General features: G+C 45.7%; 1 protein-coding gene across 2 annotated transcripts in view; it reads right to left on the reverse strand.

The window, feature by feature from the left end:
- Positions 1–12,724, reverse strand: part of CCDC93 (coiled-coil domain containing 93) — a 106,861-nt gene extending 94,137 nt beyond the window's left edge. Inside the window, exons 1-3 of one of the 2 annotated variants that reach the window (XM_006066638.4) lie at positions 12,497–12,724; positions 8,224–8,337; positions 6,139–6,233 (exon numbers count right to left, since the gene is read on the reverse strand). In XM_006066638.4, coding sequence (XP_006066700.4) covers positions 6,139–6,233; positions 8,224–8,337; positions 12,497–12,706 — 419 coding nt within the window. In that variant the 5' untranslated portion in view covers positions 12,707–12,724. The remainder of the gene's footprint in view (positions 1–6,138; positions 6,234–8,223; positions 8,338–12,496) is intronic. The other variant, XM_006066639.4, reaches the window with a different exon arrangement.
- Positions 12,725–13,057: the final 333 nt, after the last annotated feature.

The raw sequence follows: 13,057 nt of genomic DNA on the forward strand, positions 1-13,057 counted from the left end.
AGAAATAGTCCAAGCTGTGGTCTTGTGGGGCCATATGGAGAAATGGGGGCTCCTGGCTCAGCCTACATGGACAGTTTAGGTTATATCCTCATCTAAGATATTAAAAAATTTCAGCCAGAGTGGCCTCATCTACAAGTATCAGACTATTTTCTAACAGATAAAGGCCATGGTTACAAGGTCAGCAGGTTCTTACTAGAGGCTTCAATTACAGCAAGTTTTGGGTCTATCTACCGAAAAGGTATCTCTTGTGCAAAGAAATCTTGCACACTTTTGTCTTTCTGCAGTTCCACAATCCTTTCCAGGAGACAGACACCCATTAAGACCAACACCTAACTCAGGCCTGGATAAGAGAAAATATCTAACTTAAGTTTCCCTTAGCAAGTTTCATGCCCTCGCTCTTGGCAGGAACTAAGTAACCTTGGAACAGAAGCCAAATGGCTCCCAGAGAAGGCTCCCCAGAGAACACACCACACAACCATATTTATATCTTAGCTTCACAAGGCAGGACCAAGCTTCAAACTGCTGAGTGGAAACAGTCATAATCATAACATCAAGTCCAATATGTTAAGAGAAAAACATGTGAAGAGGAGACGCCTGCTCCCTTACTGCACGCACTCACGGAAGGCAGGACTACCCACCTTCCAGGAGGGAGGATGCGGGAGGACATGTTCACTGCAAACAGAAGCAGGGTGTGATTCATCCAAAAGGTCTGAGGCCTGGAAGCAGTGTCATCTGACTCCCAGAGCCCCTGTGGGTCCTCCTTTCTGAGTAGCCTGTCCTCAGGACACAAGTATCTTCTCTGTCCCAGTAGGAAAGCCTGTGGTTGCCCAGCTCCTCCTGGGGTCCGAATGGGACAGTTTGGTAGAAAAGACTGATACACTCATTTGGCAACATTATCTAAAGCTCTCTCTCTGATAAGTTTTACTTTTTAATTTAATGTCCATAAGACTCCCATGTCTTGTTCCTTAATTTCTTTGAAATTTGTGAGGGGAAGAAATGGGTGCTTAATTGGCTCTGCTCCCCAGATTCCAAGCTTAGCAAGTGAAGATGGTCACACTCTGGCTTCCAGTCCTTGCTTGGGCAGGTCTAAGAATTCACTCACACCGGGACCACCTAGCTAAGTCACGTTTTAGTTTGGCAGAAGGTGAGCTCCCTCTAGTGGCTACAGATTTGTGGCTCTATGCAGGGAGGGTTACTGATAGCCCATACCATTCAGAAGCTTAAAAATCGGAGGCTGGGACACCAACACCATCCAGCCAACCCTCCACCTTCAGGCAACGTTCTCCCTGGCCACACCTCAGAAACATCCCACTCTCCCAGTTCATAAAGGCCCTGAGGGAAGGATGCCCAGGGTCATCTTGCGGTTTACAACCCTGTTAAACCTGCCTCCCAGAATGACTACCAAGTGTGCAGTGTCAGCAGCGTGTAGAAGAAGCTGAAGGCACTATTAATGCAAAGGGGTGGGGATGTGGGAGAAAACAGGCCGGCGTGGGGCAAAAGTCAGGAAGACTTCCTGCAGAAACCTACCAGTCTCCATTTGGCTTTTCCCTGCAGCTCAAAGTGGATCCTCTGACTTTCTGAAAATCAGGGCAAATAACAATTGCAGAGGTCATCAGACAGATTTCCCAGTCTATGCTTTTAACACACGCACTTTTCATTACCAGAGATAAGTTTGGTTCCTTTCGTTTTCTAAGTGTTCAGTGCACTGTTTCCTCCTCCACTGCAAACAGTTTGAAAGAGAGTGAGTTAAACCAGGGTCTAAATTCCAAGCTCCACCACCCACTGTGGTACTTTTGGCGAGCCACCTGGTCGTCCTTCTGGTCCAACACTACCATCATAAAATGAGGGATAATCCCTGTCCTGCCTAGTCAAAGGTTGCTATGAAGGTTAAATAATAAAGTGCACATGCTCTGTACATAGGTGCATAATAAACATGTGTTGATGTGTGTTGTAGAAATGAACTCGGTTACAAGCCTAAAATCTTATTTATGGACCTTGGAACATAGCACTCTGTGGTGATGGGATTTTAGGACAAACTGGGGATGCAGAGGGGAAGTTCAGGGAACCCACATGAAAGAAGGATCAAGAAGGAGGATGAGGCCCCAGTGGAGGCCCATCCACAAACGAGGCCCATCTGTGCCCCAATGGAGCACAAATGGAAGATAAGCATGCCCTGTGAGGCAAGTGTGGACTTTAGAGATGGTGCTGCCCCCTCCCATCAGCTGGGATGCACACAGGCACTGCAAGCACACGGCAATATTAGTCTGAGTTGTACCAAACCAGAAACTTTGTGGGAGGTCCCCAAACACAGAACACAGACTTAATGGACATGAGTTTGAGCAAACTCCGGGAGGTGCTGATGAACAGGGAGGCCTAGCATGCTGCAGTCCATGGGGTCAAAAAGAGTTGGACATGACTGAGCGACTGAACTGAACTAACTGTACCAAACCAGAAACTTTGTGGGAGGATCCCAAACACAGAACACATCCCAAAACCAAACAGAAAAGATTTTGGATAATTCAGTGTGCTGAGGCTATGGCACTTCTACAGATAATAAAGACTCAACTTCCTGATGAATCTGCTAGGAGTCTGCTGGGTCTTTACAAGTAAACCCTGTCCCCAGCTTGGCTTTCACATCAAGTACTTATCAGGAAAACTAATACACCCTCAACTCCTTAACCAAACCCTGTGGGGGCAGATGTGCTTCAGAACTCACAATTCTTTAGATGTTGTAGCTTAGTAGATTAAGGGGTATATACTATGTATTATATGGAGAAGGCAATGGCACCCCACTCCAGTACTCTTGCCTGGAAAATCCCACGGACAGAGGAGCCTGGTAGGCTGCAGTCCATGGGGTCACTGGAAGTCGGACACGACTGAGCGACTTCACTTCCACTTTTCACTTTCATGCATTGGAGAAGGAAATGGCAACCCTCTCCAGTACTCTTGCCTGGAAAATCCCATGGACGGAGGAGCCTGGTGGGCTGCCGTCCATGGGGTCACGAAGAGTCGGACACGACTGAGCGATTTCACTTTCACTATTCACTATTGGAGAAGGAAATGGCAACCCACTCCAGTGTTCTTGCCTGGAGAATCCCAGGGACGGGGGAGCCTGGTGGGCTGCCATCTATGTGGTCACACAGAGTCGGACACGACTGAAGCGACTTAGCAGCAGCAGCAGCAGCACTATGTATTATGTAAAACCCACTGAAATCCACAGCAGAATCCTATCATCAAAGAAATGAGTATTTCTGTAGCAAAATTTATGAATATTCACATAAGTGGGATCAATAAAGACCATAAATAATCTTAAGTCAGTCGGGTCATGTTTTGCTTCCAATTAAAGTTTTATATCCACACTTCAAAGAAAAAAAACAAAACATCAACATTTTTACTGTTTTTTAGATTTCAGAAATACAGATTGAGAATCCTAGCTCACAAAGAATGCAAAAGAAATCCCAGAACATCAGAGGTGCCACACGTGTAAGAGGCAATCAGCTCAAATTGGAACAGAAAGAGGCTTCAACCAAGAGTGTACTCGAGAAGGCAGAGAATTCATGTTAGTCAACAGACTGATTAAGAAGATGGCTGATCTCAGCTACAGGTGAAAGTACATGCTTCTTTGTCAACAAGAAAAAAAAGGCAATCAGAAACGCAAGGGGGAAGAAAAGCTTTGTAAACATGAAGCAAAATGTAGTGTTCTTGATTCTCAATGACTTGCAGCGACCACCTCCACTCACTTGGGCCAAATACTTCACAGTCATCCTCCACGCTCCCTTACTCACACTCTAAATCAAATATGCCACGAGACCCTGTTGGTTCTACCTTTCAAACAGACCCAGAATGCCACCACTACCGGCCCACTGCCCAGGGGAGGATTACTGTAACATGCTAAAGAATCTCCCTGATTGCACCTTCACTCCTTTAATTCAGTATTCAGATGAGGGGTCCTTCTTAAACACAGAACATACTGTGTTCTTCCCCTGCTCAACGGCCCCCACCCCCATGGATTTCCCACCTGATGCAGAGTAAACCCCAAGTCCTAAACCTGACCTACAAAGTGCTACCTGATCTGTCCCATGACCTCTCTGCACTTCCGTCTGCTGCTGCCCCCTCCCCACAACCCCACCCCCACCACACTACACTCTAGGCAAGCTTCTGCGTGGGCCTTCACACTGGCAGTTCCCTCTGCCTGGAACCCTCATCCCTCAAGTCTTAACTCTAGTATCACTTTCTCAGTGAAGCCTACACCAACTTAAACCACAACTGCCTGCCATCCTATGTCTCTCCTCATACCCTTTCCTGGGTTTAGTTTTTTTCATAGCACATATGTCTACACACACGGTACTTATTTATTAGATTAGTTTTTGTCTGTCTCCTCCAATAGACTCTAAGCTCCATGAGGATAGCACATTTTTCATTAATGCATCCAGAACATTATGAATGTAAGTGTTCAATAAATATTTGCTGAGTCAATGAATAAATGAAAAGAGATTGCTTTTGACTGTAATACTTCAAATATTCTCCTTTAAACACCACCATTATGGTCCAGAAAATTACCATTCTTTTTCTGACCCCACAAATCTTAGTTCTTATTGCAAATACTGTTAATAGATTTACTTTTAGAATTTACCTGTAGATAAAGCATGGACAACTTAACTGGTACTATAGAACAGACTATAAACAGGAGAAACTATATTAATGGGTCAAGAAATAGAAACTTAAATAGAGCAAAATTATGCAAGCAATCATAGAAAAGAAAGACAATAATTAAAAGAGTGGAAGTTGGAAGACAAAGGGGATGTAGTGAGTGGTACAGGTGAGCCAACTTCTTCCTCTCATTGGACTTGAAACAGTGTATACAAAGGTGGAGACATATTAGTGACCACAATGAAGAATCTAAAACCTAGACAGTCAAAGATAACTCTTTCCAGGGAATAAAACTAGGGTGTAAAATGGGAAAGGGAAGAGACAGCCGCTGCATGTTTTGCTCCCTTTGGTAGTATCTGAATGTTTCTTGTACCTTCACGTATGTAACACCTTAATAAAAGTAAAAGAACAAGAATACACTCCCCTGCTGGGTTGAACTGGATCATCGGGAGCAGAGCCACACACATGGACTCCACTGCACTCCCGCAAATGAACTTTCCTCTGTGGGTGGCTGGACATGATGCCAGAACCCCGCACACACAGGTGTCAGGATGCAGCGCCCACTATTCATGGCCGGGCACTGATGGCAGTATTACTGTGTCAAACAGCATGAACTCCTTAACAAGGAGCCAAGAATGCCTTTTGGTCTTAGTGTTAAGGATTTTGGTGATTCCCAGGGACTAGTTTTTCTTCTACTATATGGAAGGTATAAATTGGATAATTTATTTTTTTTCTTTTCATGTTTTTTCCTTCTTTTCAGCCAAATCTGTGTCCCATCCTTAGGAAAACAGGGCCTTCTGGCTCCTCACAGTTGTGTTCTTTACCCTCAATTCTGCCTTTCCTTCCCTTTTTTACCCATTTTGCTTTGCTTCACTTTTCCACTATTATTGCTCCCCCATGCATGCTCATAAACCATCTTTAATCCATTTAGGGGAGGACAAGGCTTCAGAAAAATGAGTAAGTAAATCACAGAATCCTATAGATCTGAGATCACAAACCCTCTTTCTATACATAAAGGAAGGCTTGCCCAAGGTCACACAGCTGCCCACTGGCAGGGCTGGGCAGAACTGGGATCCCAATGATCTCACGAAATCATCAAGTCCCTGGTAAGCTACAGAAGATCAGCCAGGGCACCCTTCCAGGGTATCTTTGGCAAGGACACAGGCAAAGTGAGGCTCTGCCTTATGCAGAGGCAACAGGGCGGGAAAGATTCCCCTCCCTTCAACTATCCAACTTCCATCCAAATTCAATGCCTTTGGAAGGAGATATTCAAGCAATCAACAGAAATTCTGATCAACAAAAAACACCAGAAATAGCCTATTAACATCATAATAATATTAGATGACTCTCATGTGTTAGCTGTGTGACCTTGGCTTCTTTTAGTCCATGAGTGAAGTATCTGACACAACCTTTGGCACACAGCAAATGCTCAAGATTTAGCTCCTTTCTCACTGTTCAGGCTCATCCATGGAAAGCCCAATAACTTACATTTTCTGACCTATTGTAGAGTTCTCCTGAAAGAGTAAATCAACATCCACATCAAAGTTGCAAGTGGTGATGCACCAGGTCATTCCTCCCACCACCTGTAAGACATAAAAAAAATACCTATTTTCTCTTCCTAGTTTGGGAAGACGGGAAGAAGTGTAAGGCAGATAAAATAGAAACAGTTCTTATATACAAAATTGTGTATCCTCAGAGAGAGACAATATGTGTCCTGGCTCCATCCACTGCAACTCATCTAAACTGCTGCTGCTACTGCTGCTGCTAAGTTGCTTCAATTGTGTCCAAGTCTGTGCGACTCCAGAGATGGCAGCCCACCAGGCTCCCGCATCCCTGGGACTCTCCAGGCAAGAACACTGGAGTGAGTTGCCATTTCCTTCTCCAATGCATGAAAGTGAAAAGTGAAAGTGAAGTCACTCAGTCGTGTCCAACTTTTAGCGACGCCATAGACTGCAGCCCACCAGGCTCCTCCTTCCATGGGATTTTCCAGGCAAGAGTACTGGAGTGGGTTGCCGTTGCCTTCTCCCATCTAAACAGCACTGCTGAATAAAGCTTTCTGCCAGGACAGGAACAGTCTGGATCCACAGTTTAGTATGGTGCTGCCAGCCACACATGGTTACTGAGCACTTGAAACATGTGGCTAGTAGACTGAGAAGCTGCCTTCTAAGATTAAATGGATGTATGATGCATAGATTCTCTTTATACCAATGGGGACAGACATTAACTCTCAGCTGAGAGAAGCCTCAATCCAGTTACAGTCAAGTGCAAGACGGCAGAAGTGTTACGAGTTTTATGGACCAGATATGTGGGTAGCAGGGGGCACATTCTGTGGCTTATTACTTAATTTCCATACATCCCATTTTTTTTCTACCTAAAGAAGATGAGAATCTGTACTCTATTTTGTCATGGGACTTCTCTGAGATGCAAATGAGACCAAAGCTAAAAATCCATTTGAAACAAAACCTTGATAGACACAGCTTGATCTTAAAAAAGATCAACAATGAATCTTATCCCTGGCTATACTGTGGACTCATGCAAGATGCTTAATAAAATACAGATTCCAGTCCCCAGCCCACACCTAACAAACCAGAATTTCAAAGGCTGAGACCTACACATCCGTATTACAAAAGAACCTGTTACACGCAGACAGGGCTTTGGCCCACCAGGGAACTCAATGCTTCCTTCTACCAGGAAGCTTGCCTGGCATGTCCTGGTTGATCTGGATGCTTCACTTCTGTGCTTAGTTCATTGTGGCACTTAATGAATTGTGCCATTTATTCTACGTGCGTTGGTTTACTGTCTCTCTTCCCTGCTCTTCAGAAGTCAGGCCCTTTGAGTACAAGGTCTTTGTTCTTATCCTTGTGCTCTCAACCCTACTACTATTCCTTATGTGTAAGAACTGTTCAAGGTTCTGCCGAATTAAATGACTTCATCCAATAGCAACTTCTTCCTTCTCCAAACCTAGCATTCAGAGCCCAGAGAATACCTGGCAACTATCTGTGAGCATCCCAACTTGGGATGAAAGTGAAAGTTAAAGTTGCTCAGTTGTGTCCAACTCTTGGTGACCCCATGGACTGTACAGTCCATGGAATTCTCCAGGCCAGAATACTGGAGTGGGCAGCCATTCCCTTCTCCAGGGGATATTCCAACCCAGGGATCTCCCAGGTCTCCTGCATTGTAGGCAGACTCTTTAACAGCTTTATCAACTTGGGATAGTTCCCTATTAACTTAAATGACTTTATACAAGCTTTATTTTCCCACCCAAACTTTAAGCTCCTTGAAAGGAGAAACTATTTATTTTGCTTATTTGTATTTCTCAATCTTCGTGCACAAAATGACTTGAAGGTGTATTTTACTGATATATGATGATTTTCTTTTAATAGGAAACAAAAACTTCCATAATGAATCTGAATCCTGGAGAAATGCAACATGGATAGAGAGAAAGAAAAATACAATCTCTTCTTCCTTTCCATGGTAAACCATGCCATCCTAACAAAAAAATACCCTACTGCCACGGTAAACCATGACATCCTGACAAAGACTAGCCTAATGGTTAGAAAGATTTCCTCTTACCTTGTCAAAAGGTGATAAGCCTTTAATTCTTGCCCTGAAATACCCAGCTGCAACCAAGAGCTCCAGAATTTCAGTCAACTTGACATTCTGCTCTTCATCTTCTCTTGTCTCTACCTAAAACGAAAGCAAAAGGCTGGTAAAAGCTGCCTTGAATAAAGGAACACCAGGTATATTCCCTGATACCACAGACTCACTGCCAGGGAGCATATGATATTGGCAATTATCACTGTGTTCATGCAGTAACGTGGGGACACAGTGCTGCCCGAGTCACACAGAACAAGGCCCCCGCTCAACAAGCTGTTAATCATCATAGATGGGGGGGAAGACATGCACAGGTGTATCGACTGTTCAGCAGCTGCTGAAGGAATCCAGGGAAAGGAAGACTTATGGCACATTTACCACCCTGTTCTCTAACAGGTGACTTATATAGCAGCTTCTCAACTGGATTATAAACTCCTTTCAGATGGAACAGGTGGTTTGTTTTGTTTGAACTTTACACTCATCTTGGTTCTAGAAGTTACTGACAAGAGGGGCAAGAACAAAGAATTCAATCATGTGGCCCCCTCTGCACTTTGATCTCTACAGCAAATACAAGGAAGGCTTTCAACACAGACATATTACAGGGTGATTACTACCATGTAACAGGGCTGCCTTAAAAATAATATTTACTTGATACATTTAAATAGGGATTTGATTTAAACATTCTTTATTTATATCCTACCTTCACTCCAGGCTGTTAACTCCAAGTTCAATACATCTAAATAGACTAGTACTTTTGCCTCCATACACTTTACCGAACTGTGCTTTTCCTGTCTTCCATTATTGCAGAAAATAAACAACTGCCTCTCTACAGAAAACAATGTCAAGATACCCTGGTTCATAGCCTCATATCCACCTCTGACTATTCCCTTAGCCAACAGTGCCTGCTAAATCTTCCTTAATTATGCAACTCACATTTGTCCTATCTTTCATTTGCATGTCATGCCAGGACAATGGCAACTGCCTCTCAATCTTTCTTCCCGAATAGTCTATCCTGCTCATTCCTTCCTAAATCACAGCTTTCTCATCACCCCTCTTTGGTTTAGCATCCGGCCCTCATCATTAAGGCGTCACTCATTGTCTACCAGCTAAGTTCCAAATGTCTTGGTTTTGCATTCAGATCTTGGGTTGTAAACTGTCTTTTCAGCTCCATCCTTTACCTCCCACCAAAACAATCCAGACACAGCTGTGGCCAACCTAAACAAGCCCTGGTCATTCTCATTCCTTCACTGCTCTTCTGATATATTCTCCAACCACCCAGATACCACCTTCAAACTCCAGGTCCTATTCAATGTCATCTCTGCAGCTTAAAATGGTCATTCCTTTCCATTTCTATTTTATTTATAGTCTGTCATTCATACAATTACTAACCTCATCTGAGTGGCATGCCTGTCTTTCCAAATAGACTATTAGCTGGTTGGGTGGGGGAGGGGGGGTGTTGTGGCATATATTCCATCTATTAGCCACGTATGTTTATCTCTCTGTTCTGAACAGCATTAGGCTCCAAGAACACACTTATTAAATATGGAATGACATGCTTAACCATCAATCACATAAGCTCCATGACCTAAGCCAGTCATTTATTAACAACATGTTTTCATAGTCATGACACTGATAATGGAAAGTCAAGTTTATTTTAAAGTATAAACTTTCAGGCTAAGGAGCACACATGTTAACACACAGTTGAACATGGAATTATTAAAGAGACTGTTTATCTCCTGCAACAGGCGGTGATGGAGGCGAAAGCCTTGTGACACTGCTCATTTCACTTCCCTCTCGAATGACGCTGGTCCAGGCTAGCAAAGATTCTGAAGGTTAGCATTCACTAATTCCTAGCAGATATGCAAAAATAAATATTAATTATTCACACCTTCTCTTCCTTGCTAAAGGTCTGTGATGGTTGAGAACCATCTACAAGTCGAGAGATTCAAATAAGAGAAAATAAAGAACAGTTATGGTTCACAAAAATAGAATAGAAAAGGAAAATGGGATGATATAAGTATTTTCTTAAAACTCCTGGGATATAAAAAAAGGAATCCTTCATTTGTTCAATCACGTATCATGAAGACACTTCTAAGAAGAGGACAATACATCAGGACAACCCGGGAGGGTCCTCCCTGCCGCACCTTGTACCTAATGGGCACCCACTGCCCACACCTTAGCGAGCGTACAGCCCACACTTCCCTTCCACCCACCCCAGAATGGAGAAGTGTACTTCTGCAATGTACCTTGTGAAGTAATTTTCTTGCACAAGACAATGAATGGGGAATGTTAATAAGACACCAAATCCACTTCATAGGTTAACATTAAAACAAAATGCAAAAGGGTCACTAGCTAATATGCAGTGAATGAAAGAATACTCTAGCTTGAAGTCATAAACATCACCAGGCTGGGTAACACATCCAACTCTTAAAACTAAAATTCGAATAAAAAGGAATGCTGTAAGCTCTTAAAATAGGAGCACTAAGCTGTCAGTTGTCTTGGACCACAGTTCATGTAAGCTGGAAGGCAGGGCCATGTCTAGCTATCTCTCTTTCCTTCACATACATAAAAGCTTTTACAAAATTAAATTTAATGAAATAACCAGACTAGTGACAGCTTAATGACACATACCATTCATATTCATACATACTAGTCTTTGAACTAAGTGAATCCTGTTTGCCTAACTGTCAGGAACTTGGAAAAGCGACAAATTAGACACAGTCTCCTGACAGTGAAGGGTTAAACAAAGGACAAAGGAGGTGCAAGTTGTTGTTGTTTGTTTGTTTGTTTTTTTCTAGAAAGACCCTACTGGTGGTACACTGGGGCAAAGAATTGAAGGGATTTAAGTTAGAACCTGGGAGATCAGAAAGAGTCCACAGCAAAGTGCCAGGCAAAAAACCTGATGAGAGCCTAGAATTTAAAAAGGCAAAAAAGAAATATAAAATCAAATCACAGAACAGATTCTAGTCTTCACAAACCCTGGTCCATCAAAGCAACTCGCATGTCAAGAGTTACCTAACAGAAGGGTTCTGACATTACCCTTGCTAGGTTTTCTGAAGATGATGAAATGGATTTGCATTCTGGGAGCAAACACTGACAGATTAAGTCTGTTCTGCAATCACTACATCTCCAGCTTTTATGCACAGAACAGTGATCCCTCAATAAATGATACTAGTGGGATTTAAGAACTAAGGATTTGGGGAGGAAGGCAAAGAAGCAAGACTGGCCCCAGGCAGTTAAGTGTGAAGGGACCACTCACCATGTCAAGGAATCAGTCCTTCTGACAAATACCTGCTTCAGAACCTTAGGAAGGGGACAGAGGCGCAGCATGGCATGGACTCCATTTCTTTCAAGAATCTAGTAAACTAGACTAGCTTTTGAGTAAAGCAACTAGAAGAGAGCACAGATGCAAACCGTCTAGCTAATATTTGCAGCCAAAAGGAAATGCACTTTTCCTCTCCTCCCAGATAATATGTGTATAAATCCAGAAACCGCTGATCACCCCGTCCCTCGGGATCGACTGAGTACTTAATAACAAACACCTCTGGAAGAAGAGGCAGCCTCTCTACCTCCTGGAAAAGCAGCGACGTTTCCGCCCGGCCACTCCGCACGGACGGAGAGCGCGTCTCCACCGCGGACACCGCGGTGCGCTGACCCGGCCGGACACGACCTGGCGCGCGCCCTGCTCCCAAACTTCCTCCAGCCAGCCTGGCCCGGCGTGGGGACAAACGCAGGGAGGCAATCCCCCCCGACACTACGGCGGCGGGTGCCGGCCGCCAGGACCCTGTGGGCCCGGGGAGGCGGCGATAGGCGCCACAAGGTCACCGCCCTTTGCACAACCCGAGCCCGGAGCGTCCCAGCGCGCGTCTCGTGACTACTGGGCGCAGGAGCCTCGGTCCTCCGGGCGAGCCTTGCGGAGCCGGGGGTCGGGGAGAGACTGTCGGAGGGTGCCAGAGAGGTGGGACCCCAGGCTCCTGGGCGCCTGGAGCAGCGTCGGGGCAGGTATTGGCCAGGGAAGGCTCCCTCCGTCCCAGGAGACCCAGCACCGTTTGAAGTTAGTCTCCGCCCATGTCCACACTGGGGAACTAGCTTGGCCCCCAGAGGACAGGGCCGGTGTTGGGGAAGCGGACATACCTGAGAAAGGAGGCGGGGAGCCCTAAACGCTGCTGGATCTCCCCGTGCCTGCGACCCCGCAGGCTCGGCCCTCGCTCGGAAACCCGGACGTGTCAGGGAGGGAGGAGGGGTTCCTTACCTCCGGGAGACCCTGGCCTTCCGGCCCCTTTGACAACCCCATGATCCCGTCGGACCGCCCTGCGGCGGCAGCGAAGCCCGCGGAGCGTCCGGAGGAAGCTGTCCCCGGCTCCGAAGCTGCTACCGGGGTGGAGTGCAGAGCGGAAACTTCCTCCGCAGCCGCCGCCGCCGCCGCCGCCAGGAGCCTGAGCTCAGTGGCTCGGCGGAGCATGCGCGCTGGGGCGGGAGCGCTGCCCGACTGCGCCTGCGCGAGGGCAGCCCCGGGCGAGGCCCTTACCCTCGCCGGCTAGGAGGTGCAGTCCTGGCCGCTTGACGCGGTCCACGTTCCGCGTAGCTTCGCGCCGGGGCTCTGCATGTTCATCCGAGGTGCTTTACAAAAGGATTATTCCTCAATCTTGGGGAAGGTTTGCATCCTGCCTCCCCTCTCTGCTTCTCACGGGCATCGGATGCCCCAAGTGGGTTTGGTCCTCTCTGTGAGCCGAACTTAGGAAGCCCGGTTGCTCCCGAATCAAGGCTTGAGCAATGATCAACTTGGCTATTCAGACCCGGGCTGGTTCTAGTT

The sequence above is a fragment of the Bubalus bubalis genome, chromosome 2 (assembly GCF_019923935.1).
Source record: "Bubalus bubalis isolate 160015118507 breed Murrah chromosome 2, NDDB_SH_1, whole genome shotgun sequence".
NCBI lineage: Eukaryota > Metazoa > Chordata > Mammalia > Artiodactyla > Bovidae > Bubalus > Bubalus bubalis.